We start from the raw sequence: 20263 nt of genomic DNA on the forward strand, positions 1-20263 counted from the left end.
CTGAAACTGTAAAGCTCTTAGAAGAAAACATAGGGGAAATGATATGGGTCCTGCAGTGACTTTTGACTATGATGCCAAAAGCACAAAGCAAGTGAAAGTCATGTCTGACTCTTTGCAGCCCCGTGGACTATTCAGTCCATGGAATTCTCCAGGCCAGAATATGGCAGTGGGTAACCATTCTCTTCTTCAGGGGATCTTCCCAACCCAGGGATCAAACCAGGATCTCCTGCATTGCAGGCAGGTTCTTTATCAGCTGAGCTACTAGGGAAGCCCAAAAGCACAAAGAAAAAAGCAAAAATAGACAAGTGGGACTAAATCAAACTAAAAAGCTCCTGCACAGCAAAGGAAACAAAACAGTGAAAAGACGAATTATAGAGTGGGAGGAAATATTTTCAAATCATATATCTGATAAAAGCTTGATTTATAATATAATAAACTTCTATAACTAGGAAAAACCAAATAACCTGTTTTTAAAAGTGGGCAAGGAACTTGAACAGATATTTCTCCAAAGTAGACATACAAATGGACAACAGATATGTGAAAGATGCTCAGTATCACTAATTATCAGAGAAATGCAAACCAAAACCACAAGATTTATATATGTGAAGAAATTGAAACTTTTGTACACTGTTGTTGGGAATGTTAAATGGCACAGTCACCTTGGCAAATGATGACATCCTTCAAAAAAGTTAAAAATAGAACTACCATATGATCCAGCAATCCTGCATCTGATTATATAATCAAAAGAGTTGAAATCAGGATTTCAGCGAGATCCCTGCATTCCCAATATTTACTGCAGCATTATTCACAATAGGCAATGTATGGAAACCACCCAAATGTGCATCAACAAATGAATGGAGAAAGGAAATGCGGTACAGAAATATAATGGAATATTACTCAGTCTTTAAAAAGAAGTAAATCTTACCATTTACAACAACACATGAATGGATCTGGAGGACATTGTGTACTTACATGCTAACTTACTTTAGTTGTGTCCAACTCTTTGTGACACCAAGGACTGTAGCCAGCCAGATTCCTCTGTTCCTAATTTATAGGTGTTCTGGTTAGCTAGATTCCAGATTTAAAAAGCAAAGGAAAACCTTGATCTTGTATGATTCTATTATTTAAGTATCTGACTATATAATTTGCCAATTTTACATAAGAGTAGTATATAAAAGTAATTTTTATTATGTGCAAGTAGAGTATCCAAGTCTTTCTGATTTTTTATTGCTTTTAAATCTACTGTCTGAATTGTTTATTGGCTAGAGAATCTGTAAGTATGAGCTAAAAGAAAAGATATTTAAATTAAAACAGCCTGCCTTGAGTCCCCAGGGGAGTGATGAACTAGCATTTTAATTACCAGCAAATTTAATTATTCAACCAGGTGTGAGCCATCAAAAGTTTAGCAAACCCTGTTTTAAGTAACACTTTATTTGTATAAAATTATGATGCCATTCATTTCTAATACAGAATGCAGATTCAGAAAGCTGTCATGCTCGCAGTGTGGTTACATCATTTTGTTTCAACTTTAAATTTCCAGAATACTGCAGCTATCAATATTAGACCATAAAGTGGGACATGTTGCACCCAAAAGCTAAGGCCATTGATATGGGGATTTTCATCACCGCAACATTCTACCAGCCTTTCCTTTCATTATTAGGATTTACCTAAATGCCATTTTTTGGCAGAACTCTAATGAAATGAGTAATTTGCTTAATGGAAACAGATCTGTTATGTAAAGTTATAGAGCTATATCTGTAACCCCTGCTCTTGGTGCTCTATAAATTTAATGAAACTTTCTATTCAGTGGAGCTTTTTTGGACTTGTACAGTATTCTCTTAGTCCTCAGAATAATAAGGCAAGGACCACAAAGACACTTCATAACTGCCAAGATTACAGTTACTCTTATATTGATTTCACTCTAATAAAATATCAAAAAAATATCAAAAATATCAAAAATTTGGATAAAACTTGAAAATACACTAATGAATTGAAAGTTAGAGCCAGGCGCATTTTAAAAATCTTAATTTGAATCAAATCTCCATCTTTATCATTGCAGTAAATGTTTTCAGATCCTTACTGGGATGAGGTGAACCAGTTTGGAGACACTTTGGTGTTTATACTTTGATTCTGTTTCTACATTCACTAATGTTGATTTACCTATCCACTGTCTAGTTAGGTAGACAGACATACCATTATAAGTAACATATACCATTTGTTATACCAATTTTATATACAATTTACATATACTGTTTATAAATACATGCCACCAATAAGTAGTAAATGCATTTATCTGTTTTAGTGTCTTTTAGTTTTGATTGCATAGTCTGATAGTTCTAAAATATTCCTGTTGTCTCAATATTATATAACCTTAACCTATTTAGATTCTGCCTCATCCAGACCATGCACCTTACCACTTTTGCTGTATTTTGAGATAAGATTTTATGTTGAATGTATGGCACAAAAGAAAGATTAAATTACCTATACTCTTTTGTTTTTTTTTTTTTTACTAAGAAAATAAATTTGCCACATGTGAAATCTACCTCTCTTGAGTTTTGAAGACTAGAATTTTCTAATTCAGGAGAAGGACTCACTATTTTAGATGTTTAATCAAGGGTCAGATAACGACTGAATGGGTTGCGATAGTTGCAGTTTATACCAGAGTCACACTATAGTGCCCTCCTGTGGAGGTTTGGTTAAAACTTTATTTTTATACCCATGAGGATGATTTTCAAAGTGACAAAATCATTACATTCAAGCTACCAAAGTTTAATTTAACTTGGTCCTTTTTTTGTTGTTTATAACTAGATGTTAAATTACTTTTAAATATAAAAGCATTCACAGTTCAGAAAATTTGCAGTTCAAAGTACTAACTGAGGAATGTCAGCTTTTTATCTATATTTCTTTATTTTCTTAAGATGTGTTTTTCCTTGATTTTTCCTTAAATGATCATATAATAAAGAGGAAAGAGAATAATCAAGCCCTTAACTAGAAAGATAAATTTTTCAGCTAAGACATTCTTAGATTTATGTCATAAAGAGTTTGATTGTTAGAAGCATAAAAACTATAATGTTTTTAAATTACAACAGAAAAACTGATAATAAAAGTTTAGTCTAGAATGTACACTCATATATATATATATACCAAACACTGTGCAAGAGCTGACTTTTTTTAACTCTAGCTTTTTTTTTCCCCAGTTTAAGATTTAAACTTTTATCTGAGGATAAATCAATTATCCTATATTAGGTATTTATTAATATTTTAAAATAATTTAGCCTATTTTTGCTTCCAGCTCTAAAATTTCTTTTCATTTCAGGAGTATAGTAATGTAATGTTTATTATCATATGTGGCAGGCACATGTGTGTGTGTATGTGTGTGTGTGTATCCATCTCAAGACCTTTTTACTCTTGGTCCACATTTATAATCAAGTTCAGTATGTACAACATTCTCAGATCAGTGGATTTAGGTGTCCAGTAGTTGCTGTTGTATTAGGATGGTGCAGAAGTAATTGCGGTTTTGCCTTGTTGAAATTTGCTGTTTGGTATTGGAATACATTTTTAAATAAATGTGGTTATGTTATACATCATTTTAATGAACATATTTCACTTTATTTTTATGCTAATAACTTATTGCTGTTTATTTTATATTTATTTTAGACTAGGGAAATTACGTTAGACAAAAAGCAAATTTGAGTTATTTTCTTATTCAAATTCAAAATGGGTCATAAAGCAGCAGAGACAATTTGCAACATCAACAACATATTTGGCCCAGGAACTGCTAATGAACATAAAGTACAGTGGTGGTTTAAGAAGTTTTGCAAAGAAGATGAGAGCCTTGAAGATGAGGAGTGCAGTGGGCGGCCATCAGAAGTTGACAGTGACCTATTGAGAGCAATCATCGAAGCTGATCCTCTTACACAGGAGGTTGCCAAAGAACTCCACGCCGACCTTTCTACGGTCATTTGGCATTTGAAGCAAATTGGAAAGGTGAAAAAGCTTGATAAGAGGGCACCTCATGAGCTGACCTCAGATAAAAAAAAAAAATCTTTGTTCTGAAGTGTCTTCTCTATTCTATGCAACAACAATGAATCATTTCTTGACTGGATTGTGATGTGCGACAATAAGTGGATTTTATACGACAACCAGCAATGATCAACTCAGTGGTTCAACCAAGAAGAAGCTCCAAAGCACTTCTCAAAGCCAAACCTGCACCAAAAAAAGGTCATGGTTACTGTTTGGTGGTCTGTTGCCCATCTGATCCACTACAGCTTTCAGAATCCTGGCAAGACCATTACATCTGAGAAATATGTTCAGCAAACCAATGAGATGCATCAAAAACTGCAGTGCCTGCAGCCGGCATTGGTCAACAGAATGGGCCCAATTCTCCACAACAATGCCTGACTGCCCATCACACAACCAACACTTCAAAAGTTGAACAAATTGGGCTATGAAGTTTTGCCTCATCTGCCATATTCACCTGACCTCTTGCCAACAGACTACTACTTCTTCAAGCATCACAACTTTTTGTAAAGGGAAAATATTTCCACAACCAGCAAGAGGCAGAAAATGCTTCCCAAGAGTTCATCACATCCCAAAGCATGAATTTTTATGCTACAGAAATAAACTTATTTCTCATTGGCATGTTGATTGTAATGGTTCCTATTTTGATTAATAAAGATGTTGTTTAAACCTAGTTATAATAATTTAAAATTCACGATCCAAAACCACAATTACTCTTTCACCAATAGTATTTAGTCTTTTGCTCCAGTGGCCCACTGCTTTATTACTCAACCTTTTCCATTTGCTGATACAAGGATGTCTGCTAACTACTCAAAACACACCTTACTTCTTTAATGGAAAATTAAACAGATGTTAAGAACCCCTAGAACCTAATCAAGACTTTCCTGAAGGAAGTAGGAGGTGAAAAAAAAACAAAAACAACTAAAGAGAGTTGAGACAAAAGCCAGAAAGCTATCTGCAACATTTTATGTCAACAACAAATAAAATGGATTTTTGCCTCCTTACTTAAGTCTCTTTAAATCTGTCTCCTGCAAATTGAAAGGGGAAAACACTGGTTTTGGTTTTTCAAAGTTTAAATGTCTGAAATTACAGACTATTACACAACTGGCAGCATTCATAACTAGAGAAATAAGTGGAACTCTTTCTAAAGCAATAGCCATGATCAAAGAGATTATGAGTAAACTCATCCAAAGTAGAAGTGTTGGACAAAATCTTAAAATAAGAACAAAAATAAGGTGAAATAATGTGGACCAGAGTGGAGGATGGCATTAGCTTCTTTTAGTAAAACTAGTTTCATTAGTGAGACCAGGTGAGATTTGAACCATAGTTGAGAAATTCAACCTAACCTAAAAGTAATCTTAAATTTTTAAATGAAGCATGTTAGTACTGAGCATTCTCCTGTGTTCTAAAGAGAATCCAAGAGAAGAATGAGATTTTCCAAGACCGGAAATACAGAGAGTTCCACTGATGAGCAACGGTGAATTGAAGGTATCTTTCTACAACCATGAAGTCAATGGAATAAAATTAGGTCCTAGCCAGAAAATTTCTCTCAGAGGGATCCAGGATAAACCTCAAAAGGTGTTCACAAAATGAGGTTCACATGGTCCGCAGTCAAAAGGGAACACATGGGGATTAGACTACAGCCTCCTACGACAGCTAATTCAGCAGGAACTTGATCTTTCTTTCTAGACTCCAGGCAGACCCGAGAGCCACTTTCTGTCAATAAAATCAAATAAAGTCTGCTACGTGAAATAAGACTAGGTAATGTCAATCCTTAAATCTTGAGTTTCAGTTTCCCACCAAAAGTCTCTGGAGCAGCCAGACTTAGATAAATCAGTCTGGGACCAGTGTATCTTAGTTATTACCTCACACTAACATTTCTCCAGCTTCCACCATGGTATAGACCCTGGAGGTCCTTCTGAAAAAGTTGAAGACGTTGCCTTCAAGTAGTCCATTTATAGCTGTGAATGTTGTCATTGCCACCTAAGTTCCTTGCAGGAAAATTTTTAAAGAAAAGTCATTATTGTTAATTTCCCCTTTCATACTCATTAGCATTTCTCGTACATATTGCGGTGCTCCTATGTTGGGTGCATATATATTTATAATTGTTATATCTTCTTCTTGGATTGATCCTTTGATCATTATGTAGTGTCCTTCTTTGTCTCTTTTCACAGCCTTTATTTTAAAGTCTATTTTATCTGATATTAGTATTGCGACTCCTGCTTTCTTTTGCTCTCCGTTTGCGTGAAATATTTTTTTCCAGCCCTTCACTTTCAGTCTGTATGTGTCCCTTGTTTTGAGGTGGGTCTCTTGTAGACAGCATATATAGGGGTCTTGCTTTTGTATCCATTCACCCAGTCTTTGTCTTTGGGTTGGGACATTCAACCCATTTACATTTAAGATAATTATTGATAAGTATGGTCCCGTTGCCATTTACTTTGTTGTTTTGGGTTCGCGTTTATACAACCTTTCTGTGTTTCCTGTCTAGAGAAGATCCTTTAGCATTTGTTGGAGAGCTGGTTTGGTGGTGCTGAATTCTCTCAACTTTTGCTTGTCTGTAAAGCTTTTGAATTCTCCTTCATCTGAATGAGATCCTTGCTAGGTACAGTAATCTGGGTTGTAGGTTATTCTCTTTCATTACTTTAAGTATGTCCTGCCATTCCCTTCTGGCCCGAAGAGTTTCTGTTGAAAGATCAGCTGTTATCCTTGTGGGAATCCCCTTGTGTGTTATTTGTTGTTTCTCCCTTGCTGCTTTTAATATTTGTTCTTTGTGTTTGATCTTTGTTAATTTGACTAATATGTGTCTTGGGGTGTTTCGCCTTGGGTTTATCCTGTTTGGGACTCTCTGGGTTTCTTGGACTTGGGTGACTATTTCCTTCCCCATTTTAGGGAAGTTTTCAGCTATTATCTCCTTGAGTATTTTCTCATGGCCTTTCTTTTTGTCTTCTTCTTCTGGGACTCCTATGATTCGAATGCTGGGCATTCGAATTGTCCCAGAGGTCCCTGAGGTTGTCCTCATTTCTTTTGATTCTTTTTTCCTCTCTGCTTCATTTATTTCCACCATTTTATCTTCTACCTCACTTATCTTATCTTCTGCCTCCGTTATTCTACTGTTGGTTCCCTCCAGAGTGTTTTTGATCTCATTTATTGCATTATTCATTTTTAGTTGACTCTTTTATATTTCTTCTAGGTCCTTGTTAAACATTTCTTGCTTGTTAAACATTTAGAGTATCATTATTCTAAATTCTTTTTCAGGTAGATTCCCTATCTCCTCCTCTTTTGTTTGTCTTGGTGGGCATTTTTCATGTTCCTTTACCTGCTGGGTATTTCTCTGCCTTTTCATCTTCTTTAGATTGATGTGTTTGGGGTGGCCTTTCTGTATTCTGGTGGTCTGTGGTTCCTTTTTATTGTGGAGGTTTCTCCCAGTGGGTAGGGTTAGACACTTGCCTTGTCAAGGTTTGCTGGTTAGGGAAGCTTGCATCGGTGTTCTGGTGGGTGGAACTGGATTTCTTCTCTCTGGAGGGCAATGGAGTGTCCAATAGTGAGTTTTGAGATGGGTGTATGGGTTTGGTGTGACTTTGGGCCGCCTGTATGTTGAGCCTGTATGTTCCTGCATTGCTAGAGAATTTGTGTGGTATGTCTTGCTCTGGAACTTATTGGCTCTTGGGTGGTGGTTGGTTTCAGTGTAGGTATGGAGGCTTTTGGATGATCTCTTATTACTTAATGTTCCCTGTAGTCAGGAGTTCTCTGGTGTTCTCAGGCTTTGGGCTTAAGTCTCCTGCCTCTGGATTTCGGTCTTATTCTTCTATTAGCCTCAAGACTTCTCCATCCATACAGCATTGATAATAAAACTTGTAGATTAATGGTGAAAAGATTCTCCACAGTACAAAGCCCAGAGATAAATCCACATACCTATGGACACCTTATCTTTGACAAAGGAGGCAAGAATATACAATGGAAAAAAGACAACCTCTTTAACAAGTGGTGCTGGGAAAATTGGTCAACCACTTGTAAAAGAATGAAACTAGAACACCTTCTAACACCATACACAAAAATAAACTCAAAATGGATTAAAGATCCAAATGTAAGACCAGAAACTATAAAACTCCTAGAGGAGAACATAGGCAAAACACTCTCTGACATAAATCACAGCAGGATCCTCTATGACCCACCTCCCAGAATATTGGAAGTAAAAGCACAAATAAACAAATGGGACCTAATTAAACTTAAAAGCTTTTGCACAACAAAGGAAACTACAAGCAAGGTGAAAAGACAGCCTTCAGAATGGGAGAAAATAATAGCAAACAAAGCAACAGACAAAGGATTAATCTCAAAAATATACAAGCAACACCTGCAGCTCAATTCCAGAAAAATAAATGACCCAATCAAAAAATGGGCTAAAGAACTAAATAGACATTTATCCAAAGAAGACATACAGATGACTAACAAACACATGAAAAGATGCTCAACATCACTCATTATCAGAGACATGCAAATCAAAACCACAATGAGGTACCATTACACGCCAGTCAGAATGGCTGCTATCCAAAAGTCTACAAGCAATAAATGCTGGAGAGGGTGTGGAGAAACGGGAACCCTCTTACACTGTTGGTGGGAATGCAAACTAGTACAGCCACTATGGAGAACAGTGTGGAGATTCCTTAAAAAACTGGAAATAGAACTGCCATGTGACCCAGCAATCCCACTCCTGGGCACACACACCAAGGAAACCAGAACTGAAAGAGACACGTGCACCCCAATGTTCATTGCAGCACTGTTTATAATTGCCAGGACATGGAAGCAACCTAGATGCCCATCAGCAGACGAATGGATAAGGAAACTATGGTACATATACACAATGGAATATTACTCAGCCATTAAAAAGAATACATTTGAATCAGTTCTAATGAGATGGATGAAACTGGATCCCATTATACAGAGTGAAGTAAGCCAGAAAGATAAAGACCAATACAGTATACTAATGCATATATATGGAATTTAGAAAGGTGGTAATGATAACCCTATATGCAAGACAGAAAAAGAGACACAGATGTATAGAACAGACTTTTAGACTCTATGGGAGAAGGCAAGGGTGGGATGATCTGAGAGAATAGCATCAAAATTATCAAGTGTGAAACAGATCACCAGCCCAGGTTGGATGCATGAGACAAGTGCTCAGGGCTGGTGCACTGGGGTGACCCAGAGGGATGGAATGGGGAGGGAGTGGGAGGGGGGGTTCAGGATGGAGAACACATGTAAATCCATGGCTAATTCATGTCAATGTATGGCAAAAACCACTACAATATTGTAAAGCAATTAGCCTCCAACTAATAAAAATAAATGAAAAAAAAAGTTGTAAATTCCTATTCCCCCTTCTATACCCTCTGCCATATGAGCTGTGGCAAAACCACTCTGAAGGCTTGCTGAAAGTTAAGGAAAATACAAATAGGTGACCAAGTCAGATAAATGAAGGATAAAAGGAATATTTATAACAACTCTGAGTCCATCTTCCCTTTTTTTAGCCTGAAATAATGTGGTTCAGATATCCCACCATGAAACCCTATCCAAACATGGCCAGGTATCTTAATCACCTATAGTGCTTATACAAATAAACTTTTGATCCCTTCCACCATAATTCTAGATAGAGTTTATAAGTGAGTCTAGATAGAGTTTGGCATCACTAGTTCTTAAAAGTTCCATGGTGATTTTGATGTACAAGCATGGCTGAAAAACCGTTGACTAAAGTTTCCCTGCCCAACTGGGTGTAATTTTCTGGCATAGGATCTACCCTCTCCATCAGAATGCAGTATGAATGGTTTATTATTAGATAAAGTTAGGATTATAGGATTTGTGGTAGAGTCTCTTGAGTTGTCTCCCAGCATCCATTCTCCCCCTTCTTTCCCTTTTCCCCTCATAGAAAAATTTTACTGGGCAGATGATTGGCTAGGATAGACTTCATTTCCCAGCATCCTTTTCAGTGAGTGAGTAAGTAAACTTAGCCAAAACAGTTTTGGCTGATGGAATGTAAGCAGAAGTCAAGCGTGAATCTTAATGGAATTGTCATTAAAAGGAGGGAGCACACCCTTCTTTTTCAGTTCAGTTCAGCCTCTCAGTTGTGTCCGACTCTTTGCGACCCCATGAACTGTAGCACATCAGGCTTCCCTGTCCATCACCAACTCCCAGAGCCTACTCAAACTCCTGTCCATCACATCGGTGATGCCATCCAGCTGTCTCATCCTCTATCATCCCTTTCTCCTCCTGCCTATAATCTTTCCCAGCATCAGAGTCTTTTCCAATGAGTCGGTTCTTAACATCATGTGGCCAAAGTATTGGAGTTTCAGCTTCAGCATCAGTCCTTCTAATGAATGTTCAGGACTGATTTCCTTTAGGATTGACAGGTTGGATCTCCTTGCATTCCAAGGGACTCTCAAGAGTCTTCTCCAACACCACACCACAGTTCAAAAGCAATTCTTCAGCACTCAGCTTTCTCTATAGTCCAACTCTCGCATCCATACATGACTACTGGAAAAACCATAGCTTTGACTAGATGGACTTTTGTTGGCAAAATAATGTCTCTGCTTTTTAGTATGCTCTCTAGGTTGGTCATAACTTTACTTCCAAGAAGCAAGTGTCATTTAATTTCATGGCTGCAGTCACCATCTGCAGTGATTTTGGAGCCCCAAAAAATAAAGTCTCTTGCTGTTTCCACTGTTTCCCCATCTATTTGCCATGAAGTGATGGGACAGGATGCCATGATCTTAGTTTTCTGAATGTTGAGTTTTAAGCCAACTTTTTCACTCTCCTCTTTCACTTTCATCAAAAGGCTCTTTAGTTCTTCACTTTTTGCCATAAAGGTGGTGTCATCTGCATATCTGAGGTTATTGATGTTTCTCCCGGCAATCTTGATTCCAGCTTGTGTTTCATCCAGCCCAGCATTTTTCATGATGTACTATGCATATATGAAAAATAAGCAGGTTGACAATATACAGCCTTGACATACTCCTTTCCCGATTTGGAACCAGTCTGTTGTTCCATGTCAAATTCTAACTTGCTTCTTGACCTGCATTCAGATTTCTCAGGAGGCAAGTCAGGTGGTCTGGTATTCCCATCTCTTCCCTTCTTTTTGCCTTTCTCCTATTTTTCTGGGTAGACTATGAAAAGGATGGCTTCAGATGGAGCAAGCATTTTGGACCAGGAGGTTATCTCGGGACTGGAGGCCAGCACAGAGGAGCAACAAGCTAGAAGGAGCCCAGACCCCAAAAGACTTCATACGGAGCAGAGTCAAAGTTGCTGTGTGTGTGCTGTGTAGCAGCTTTCTTTTGCTTACTTCTGAAATTTTATGTGAAGACACGATAAAATACTGTCTTGTTAAAGCTGCTGAATTTTGGATTTTCTGTCACTTTAACAGCTAAATGCTGTCCCACTGCACCAATGTCACTACCATATAGTGTCAACAAACAAGTATTATCCACTTTTCATTTTAAAAATTAAATTTAAAGCGTTTTTAATGATAGCTCAAGAATCAAAATGTTTTATTACAGTTGACCTCTCTAAATATGTGTAGATTTCACATAATTCTAACTTGAAAATTACTGTAATATACCTTATATTATATAACAGTTATATTGGACAATATATGTTGTAGCAGTTTGGATCCTCTGGCAAATTATAAATAGTTAAAAGCCTCATAAATTCACTATCAGCCTGGTCTGCACTAATAATAAAACTTTAGCCTGTAAAATAACAAAGACAAATAATATAGACAATATTACATGGAAGCTGTTTATAAACAGCCTCTATTCTCTTAAGTAGGCCAGGGTTTGAATTTGGCAGCATTGTTTGTATGCAAATGGACATTGCTAATTATAAATGAAGTGGGTTTTTTCCCCCTAAGTCAGTAAGGTAGATCCAGAATCTCTATTTGTAACATTTTATTAGCAGTTTATATCAGTTATGGTTTATTTCAGTTACTGTATCAGCCTTTTTAACAGCAGTTCTACAAGAGAACTATGTCCTACAGAAAATTGTTTAAATAATTGTATTTGATTAAATATGATTATTTTCTCAAGGATGGCACATAGCTAGTAAGATTCAAGATGCACAGGAAAGAAGTTAATTCATTATAAACAGTAGATGACTTGGGCATGAAGGCTGAATTCGCTGGAAATCCTGGTAGAGAGGCTGAGAATTGCTACAACTTGGAAATAAAGTTCTATGCAGAAAATATGCTATAAATCAGACGGCTGTCAAATTCAGCATGGCTTTCCACTCAATTCATCCTAATTAATATTTGATAGATACGAAAGTAACTTTAATTCTTAAGAAATTTGAGCTCTTCTTATTCCATCTTTGGTAAGAACTGTGATCTAAATGTAATGAAAAGAAGTTGATAAAAGCAGTATTTTGAGCAAAGTTAACTTGGCAATGTTATACACAACATTGTGAAATGAAAAGTGATTGGGGAACAGAAAGCTAAATTAGGAAATTGAGAAATGATTAAAAAATAGAACTAGGATATAGCAATTGAAATGGAAAGGAATAGACATATGTAAAAACTACTATAAAGAAAATTTAAAATAGAAGTTGATGACAATTTGGATATGAAAGACTAAATTAAGACAAGTCAAAACTTGTACAGATTTGAATAAAAGGATCTAAAAGTAATTGTGCTGTTGACATAATTAGAAAAGACAATTTTCATAATGATACTAAGGGTTGTGATGTTGAGCTTAGTGTTAAATACATTAAATTCAATGTGATACTGAAATGACAAAACATAAATTTCCTACATACAGTTGGAGATTTATGGCTAGATAAGTACATTAGAAAAGTCACCGATTGAACTGGGAGAGGGAACTCATATCTAATAGTCTTTATCTAGCCATCTTTGTGCAAGTGTGGCTTCTGCCATGCACTGTGACATCATGATGCAGAGGTTGCATCATGATACAAGGTCACATTGTAATGTGAGTGTGTTCTTTAGGGCCAGGGCCTGGGCACGTGTGAGTAGTGGTGTCTCGAGAAACCAGGTTTGAAGCCTATGGAGGGAGAAGCTAGTCTGTGGAAAATTCTAACAGTCATCAGCTATGTAAAAAGTTATTTAAGTCTTGTAATATGAGTTAAATGACATTTTAAGAACTCAAATATATTTTTGAAGATTTGGAATAAAAACCCAAGTGCAAATGAAATGCAAACATTTTATTCAACAAATTTTGAATATATCATCTTAACTGGAATTTGGGCAGACTTTTGGAGTGTTTTAATTCAACAAGTGAGAAATTAACAACTTCTGATTTGGACTTATATTCAGAGCACCTTCTTTTGTCATCTTTAAATTGCTTTATAAAGAACTGAGAAAAATTCAAAATATAGTAGAATATAAAATAAGAGCAATGCAGATGAGAAACTAAATCAATAGAAATTATTCTGACATCAGTGAATAAATTGTAACCCCTCAAAAAAATTGAGATCATAACAAAAGTAGTAACTCAATAAGAGGAAAACATACATTTTAAATAGAAGCAATGTCTAGGCCAGGTTGCTTGATAGTCCAGTTAGTAAAAAGGAGTGAATCACATGAACACATTGTAAAAAGATTTTAATTTCTTGCCTTTTTACCAAAAAATACTAACATTAACAATAACATCAAATTTATAACATACATCTACAGTGAAGATATTGACAGAAATTGCTTAATGAGTGCCATCTTTCACATGAACACATTGTAAAAAGATTTTAATTTCTTGCCTTTTTAGCAAAAAATCTAACATTAACGATAACATCAAATATATAATATACATCTACAGTGAAGATATTGACAGAAATTGCTTAATGAGCGCCATCTTTATAAGGATTATTTTAAACTGTATAAGAGAATCTGAAAAGACCTTATAGTCTTACATTTCATATATGGAGGAATCTTGCTACAGGTTTTTAAAAATTTGACATCAGTCCTAAAAGCCACATGATATTACCTATAATGAGTTGTGAAGCTGAAATTTTTCTGAACTATATCAATAATTATAACAATTTGCATTAATCAAGCTAGAGGAAGGCTAGATAATCTTTCTAGTCTTTCTGTGGAAAATAATATTACAACATTTTGTCATATAAAGAGCTGATTAGAATAGGAAGTCCCAAAAGTAAAGTGAGATGCATTACAGATATAGGTCAAGCAGTTGACAGTTATTAATTTTTTTATTTTGCAATATTTGTGGAATTTGTCAGCTTTTTAATATATTTAATTTGTTGTTAATTCCTTTCATATATATACATATATATATTCACTTGTGTGATTTCTGTAGATCACTTGTGTATGTAATTTTTTTCATAATTTAACTTAAGGCTCCACAAAGCCTGCCCTGGCTGCACCTTGTACCTGGTTCTGACTGGATAGGGGAGCAGGAAGACCAATGAGAAAGTGATGGCTCTGGTCTGGGATGCTGGAAAGGGTGGTAGTAGAAAAGTTAGAGAGAATTAGATTCCAAATATATTTCAGAGCAGATCTGGCAGGAGTGGCTGAAGCATTGGATGTAAAGCATGAGGAAATAGGAGATTATCAAGGATGACCCACGCCTCCGTCACGATTCTGATTTAAACAGCTGGGTGAATATTATCACCATTACCTTGACGCCTGGAGAAGAAACAGGCTTAAGGAAAGAGATAAAGAACTCTATCAGACATGCTGAGTTTGTCATGATTTCCTCACTATACTACACTGCCTTTCAGGCTGCTTGTCACATTGTACCTTATAGTCATGCCCACATTAGACTGTAAACTCAAAGAGAGCAACAACTGACTTCTCTTTGTGCTCATGAGCATAACATTTTCATTTAGTTGCATTTAACATGTATTGCACCAACTATATATGCAAGATGCTCTACCAGAATTTTATTTAAATCTTGTAAATCAAACTCTACCTACAAAAAAAAAAAAAAATGCAAATAGATAAGAACCAAGGTTTAGAATGAAAGAGACCAGGGTTAGCACCTTAGCTCTGTTACCTGCTAATCATGGGGTCTTTGAACAATAACATAACCTCTCAGAGCCTTTTGTTCCTTATCTTAAAATGAGAATGATTATTCCTATTTCATAGGATTATTGCAAGTGAAAATAGAACAATGTGCGCAAAATGCCTAGCATACATGAGCACTCAATAAATCGTAGGATGCATTGCATTTGGTTTTCTTGCCAATACAAATAATATCTATAGCACAGGCATCACAAAATCAGTGTACTAGAAAATGTTAAGAGAGAGAAGTTACATTTTCAGCCTAAGAACATATCTTAAATAATTTCAGAAGGAGATAATAGGTTTTTGCACTTTCCAAGTCCTAAAAGGGTTGGGGGCTGGGGGGGTGGGGGATAAAAGGCGCTGTGAGCAAAAATAGAATGAATTTACCCAATTCTTTACTGCACTATTTAACCTCTGCTTTCTTAATCATATGCACAGCAGGGGAAAGGATGTGCTAAAACAATTTATGTGTCATGAACAAAGCAGCCGCAGATTTTAGCTCAAAAATCACGCTAGGAAAACCACCAGTTGGAAGTAAAGTAATAAGGCCAAATTTATTTTTTTAATTGAGTCTTGAGTTACAAGCAACCCTTTAATTACATTAATCAAGCAGCCTTCTTCTCAGCAAATGATGAAGGAAATGCATTGTTCTAACTTTTGCTAAACTTGTTTTAAAAATTGCTGGATATTATTTGGACATATGGAAATAAATCCCTTAATTTCTTTTTTTCTCCATCGTTTCAGTGTAGCTATAGCAAAAGACAAATATACACTTACTTCTAGACATGACTGACTCTAAAAGATTATACATCACATTTTAAATTTAAAACCTTTAAACATTTAAATATTTAAAACATTAGCATGCCTCAAACAAAATTTCACATGATAACTTTTATTTCAGTTGTTCTGATCTTTGACTTTTTGAGATGTTCCCATAAAATCCTCAAGGAAATGGGCTCTACCAATGGATGATGTCAGTCAAAAGGTTACTTGCCCCATATGACAGGCTGAAAACATAAGTGTTACAGGAAATTAAGTGACTTGTCTAAAAGTTGTGTAGTTATTAAATGTGCAAGCTGAAACTCAACCTAGACCTGATTGACCCCAACTTTCACCAACACTGTGTGCATCTCCTGTCCTGGAATGCTCTCCTTACTGTCTATACTTTTGAACATGCACTTCCTCTGTCTGTCTTTGTGTATGGGATTTTCTCTTTACTCAACCCCATCTGCATGCTAATCCCTATTTATCCTTCACAATTTAATACAGGTACCATCTCCCCTTTACACTTTTCCTGAATCCCTTCCTCTGCTCTGTTCTATCAGAATGAAGTAGCTGTCTTTCCTCTCTATTTCTAGAACACCCTACATATTCTTCTAGCAGTTACTTCACTCTGCAAATTATCTTGTATGTCATCCCTACCAAGAACCCCATGTACACTCTAAATTGTGACCTGCTTGAAAGTAGAGGAATATTTGAAATATTTGATCATCCCTGAAAACCTAGGGCCTAGACAGTGCTGTTTTATAGTGCATCCTCAGTGAAGTCACACTGCAAATGATTACATAAATGAGAATTTTAAAAACAGAGTGCCTGGTTTTCTGAAAAAATTATGAAAGCTTTAAGGAGGAGCTGGGAGTTTAGCTGAACCTTTGAGAATGCATAGGATTTATAGAGAAGGAAGGAATGTTAAAATTTAAAGCAAGTGATTTGCAGTAATCCCTGAATTGAAAATTTCCAGAGTATAATATCATTACAGGAAATGTCAAGAAACTTTAATTATATTTCTGTCATTGCCAGAATGCAATGAAATTGAGAATGCAATAACATAATTAATACTTTACAGTAAGAACCCTAAGAGTATACATTAAACATTTTGTTTTCTGGTCTTTAAAAATTATGATTGCAAGGTAATTTACACTTTATTTAAGTTAATAACAACAAACATGGCATCTTTCCAATCAGTGTCACTAAGCAACAATTCAAATTTGATCTAATATTTCATAAATTAAACTTATTTGAGCCAGATAGTTTTTCTCATGTAACTAGTAACAATCTTGGTTGGCAATGAAACAAAACTAGTCTTTCAGTAGGAGGCAGTCCTGTGTTTCACTGGCACATCAGTGCTAGGAGGCACTAAAGAGTCAGAGCTGATGTCTTTAGAAAGGAGATGCCGTCAACCCTGGTATTCACTGCTGTACAACAATCATAAACCAACATCTAAGAAAAAATACAAGCACCTTAAGTGTCTTAATAAGAGAATGGAGTTTAAAAAGCCCAGTAATTCAATAATGTTGAAATAAAATATGGTAAACATTTTGAAATGTGGTCTTGTGTTTCTAAATGCACACCTTTAGTCTACAGACCTATATTTAAGTAAATCAACCATTTGCTACTTTTGTCTTGGATTAGTATCTAGTCATTTGCAAGAGCAGCAGCATTTTAGTGCTATTCTTGTGTATATATAGTCATTAATGTTTGTCAAGGGCTTTGGGAGGAAAGGACTACATAAATGTCAGTAGTTATTAATATCTGGATTTTTATATTTAGCTATCAAATGTGTTTTTCATAATCTGTGCGCGGAGGTCTATCTGTGTCCCTTCAACTGTAAACATTTAAAGCAAAAAAGAATCATCAACCAATAATAGTATTTGTTCTGTTCTTCTTTATAATTAGAGTAACATTTATCAGTAATTAACAACTATGCTCAACTTCTTCAAGAGCCAAATTTATTTTAACATGTTTCCATATGCAAGTTATTTAATGCCACTTATTCCTCTGCCTTTGGGTGATTATAATGAGAGTAACCAGCTGACACAGTATTCACCCACATACTCTACCTTGCCCTTCCCTTCCCTTCTCTGTTCTTGTCTTTAACTGGCACATCACTCAGTCATTCAGTCGTCAGCTAAATAAAGTGGGACTAGCCCAGTAGTCCTCTCTTCTAACCTAATGGTAGTCATTTTCACTTATTGTTATAATTGATTATACAGGTATTTGTATCCCCTGCCTTCTAATTCCACCTCCAGACTAACTCCTATAAGAGCAGAAATCCTGCCTGTGATGGGGCTGCCTGGATGGAATGATCAATTGAATTGAACTGAAATCTAAATCTTATACAAGACGAAAAACTCTTCTTTTAAATGCAATCTGGTACAGCATAAAGCTTACTAGAAGAAAATCAGAGCAAAGCCAGCAAAATGGCTTTTTATTTTTCTCTTAAATGGTATTTCCACTCTATTTTCTTTGAATAATAACAATGTGTTTTTTTTAAGGTGTTGGGAGTATGAAATAATTGGGTTGACTTGCAAGTGGTTCTCTAGTCTAGAGTTCAAATTCCAGTTTAGGTTAAAAAATAGACCTGGGGTCCTCTTACCACATGCTTATCCACTAATGCATTTTTAAAAGAATCATACAAGTTTCCATGTTTGGCATTGACTCATAAGAACAAGAATAGGTCAAAATTTATTGGCAGAGCTACATAAAGCAGTCTCCAAATATAGGCCTATACTCTTTCTGGCTCAAGCTAGCAGCATTAGCCCTTCACTTTTATGAGCACTAAACTCCACTCTAGTTTTAATATAATAATAATAATAAATATAATAATAAAATCTTGTTTATATAAGAAGTTCATCTTGTTAAAAATGCATTGAGACTCATGGTACTTTATAGGACCCAATTTATACTGTCTGATGATTTAAAGGTGATAACTTCATGTGATTCATTGCCACCTAGTTCTGAATCTTAATAATATAACCACTCATCATGATTTTTTTCATTTCTTAAAGAACCAGCTTGTGTAAAACCATTGCAGTGTTTTTTCTGGGGTCATCTGAACTACAGTTCCCACAATACTCTTAAAAGGGGCATGCTTATGTGTTCTGAACAGCCATAATCTATCGTGACTGGTGCCAGGTCGACACATTATGAGTTTACAGTGTCAGCCCAGTGAATTAAAGCTTTGTTGTAGACCAGCTTGCTGTGCAATTATTTCCAGTTCATATCCTATCATCACTCTTCACATGACAATTGGCAATTTCCATTTAGCATTCTAAGCATCCATATTTTGTCTTAATTGTGCTGTCTGATTCTGCACCTAAAATGGAATGACATGACTGGTACCAATAACTTAGAAAATAAATTTCACTGTCACTAGAACCATTTAAGGAATATTCTATGTTCTTTTGTTGTTGTTGAGCTATTTGTTATTTATGTTAAAATAATAGGAAATGAATTTAAATAGAAACACTTCTCATGTCTTATCTCTGCAAACAAAAAAACATAATTTACAATAAATTAGCACAGCAGTTGTTAGTGTAGCTCAGCTTTATTTTGCAATTCTCACACCTAAGCTCACAAGATGACACTTTTTCTGATAAGGTAATCTTCATAAGGTAGTTTTTGTAGGTGATTAAAGCTGACAGATGCTAGTGAGATGGTGAAGTTCAGAGATATAACAGCAAACACTTTTTTTAAATTCTCATTAAAGTAATAAAATAGCTTTTGATCTACCAATAGAAAAATTGATCTGACAAAGGATAAGTTAGTTACAATGCTATATTTCTGTATCCAAACCAAATTAAAATTATTTATAAATAAGTAAACAAATGATTATAACAAAATAAACTGTAAAGAAATGGTATTTTTTAGGAATAAAGAATTACTATAAAATCTTATCTTCCCAGTCATTTCTTAGTATTTACCATCACTGCTGAGCTGAAAGAGAATAAAATGTTTCAAATACAAACAGAAGCTACAGAAATAGAATATGTCTTTTCATAACATTTTGATGCTCTATCTGTTCTTCACCACATGACCTGAACTCCAAATCCTTCAGAAATAAAAGCTTCATCTTTCCTAGGGTAATGATGATAATCAGTGGACTTATATTTTCAATGATACTCCAATCCCAAATCTGTTAAGGTCCAGTTATAGATTGAATAATTAGATTAACTCAATTAATACTATGACTTAGTTTTGCAGTGTGCCTTACTTATTATTATGGGTTTAGTTCTGCTTTCTCATATCTAACAGAAGAATTTTGAAACAGTAACTCATTGTCCTTGCTTGTTTTTGATTGCTTAAATGACATTAGCTTTGCTAGAATCAATTTGTATTACAATCCACTGAAGCACTATATTTACAGCGTGCGCTGTTTTCCAATTTTCTTATCTAAATATCAGTTGTCTGATGTACAGAGTTCATTTATAAATACCAGGAAGTTCCCTG

The 20263-nt window shown here is 35.4% G+C and overlaps 1 protein-coding gene across 5 annotated transcripts in view; it reads left to right on the forward strand.

The window, feature by feature from the left end:
- CABCOCO1 (ciliary associated calcium binding coiled-coil 1) overlaps positions 1–20263 on the forward strand; it is a 165022-nt gene that overhangs the window by 122513 nt on the left and 22246 nt on the right. Inside the window, exon 6 of one of the 5 annotated variants that reach the window (XM_065922402.1) lies at positions 3658–4653. The exons of 3 other annotated variants lie outside the window; for them this stretch is intronic. In XM_065922402.1, the coding sequence (XP_065778474.1) occupies positions 3658–3693 (36 nt within the window). In that variant the 3' untranslated portion in view covers positions 3694–4653. Of the gene's footprint in view, positions 1–2059; positions 2271–3657; positions 4654–20263 lie in introns of those variants that run through there. One more of the 5 variants, XM_065922404.1, reaches the window with a different exon arrangement.

The sequence above is a fragment of the Muntiacus reevesi genome, chromosome 2, assembly GCF_963930625.1.
Source record: "Muntiacus reevesi chromosome 2, mMunRee1.1, whole genome shotgun sequence".
In the NCBI taxonomy this organism is placed as follows: Eukaryota; Metazoa; Chordata; class Mammalia; order Artiodactyla; family Cervidae; genus Muntiacus; species Muntiacus reevesi.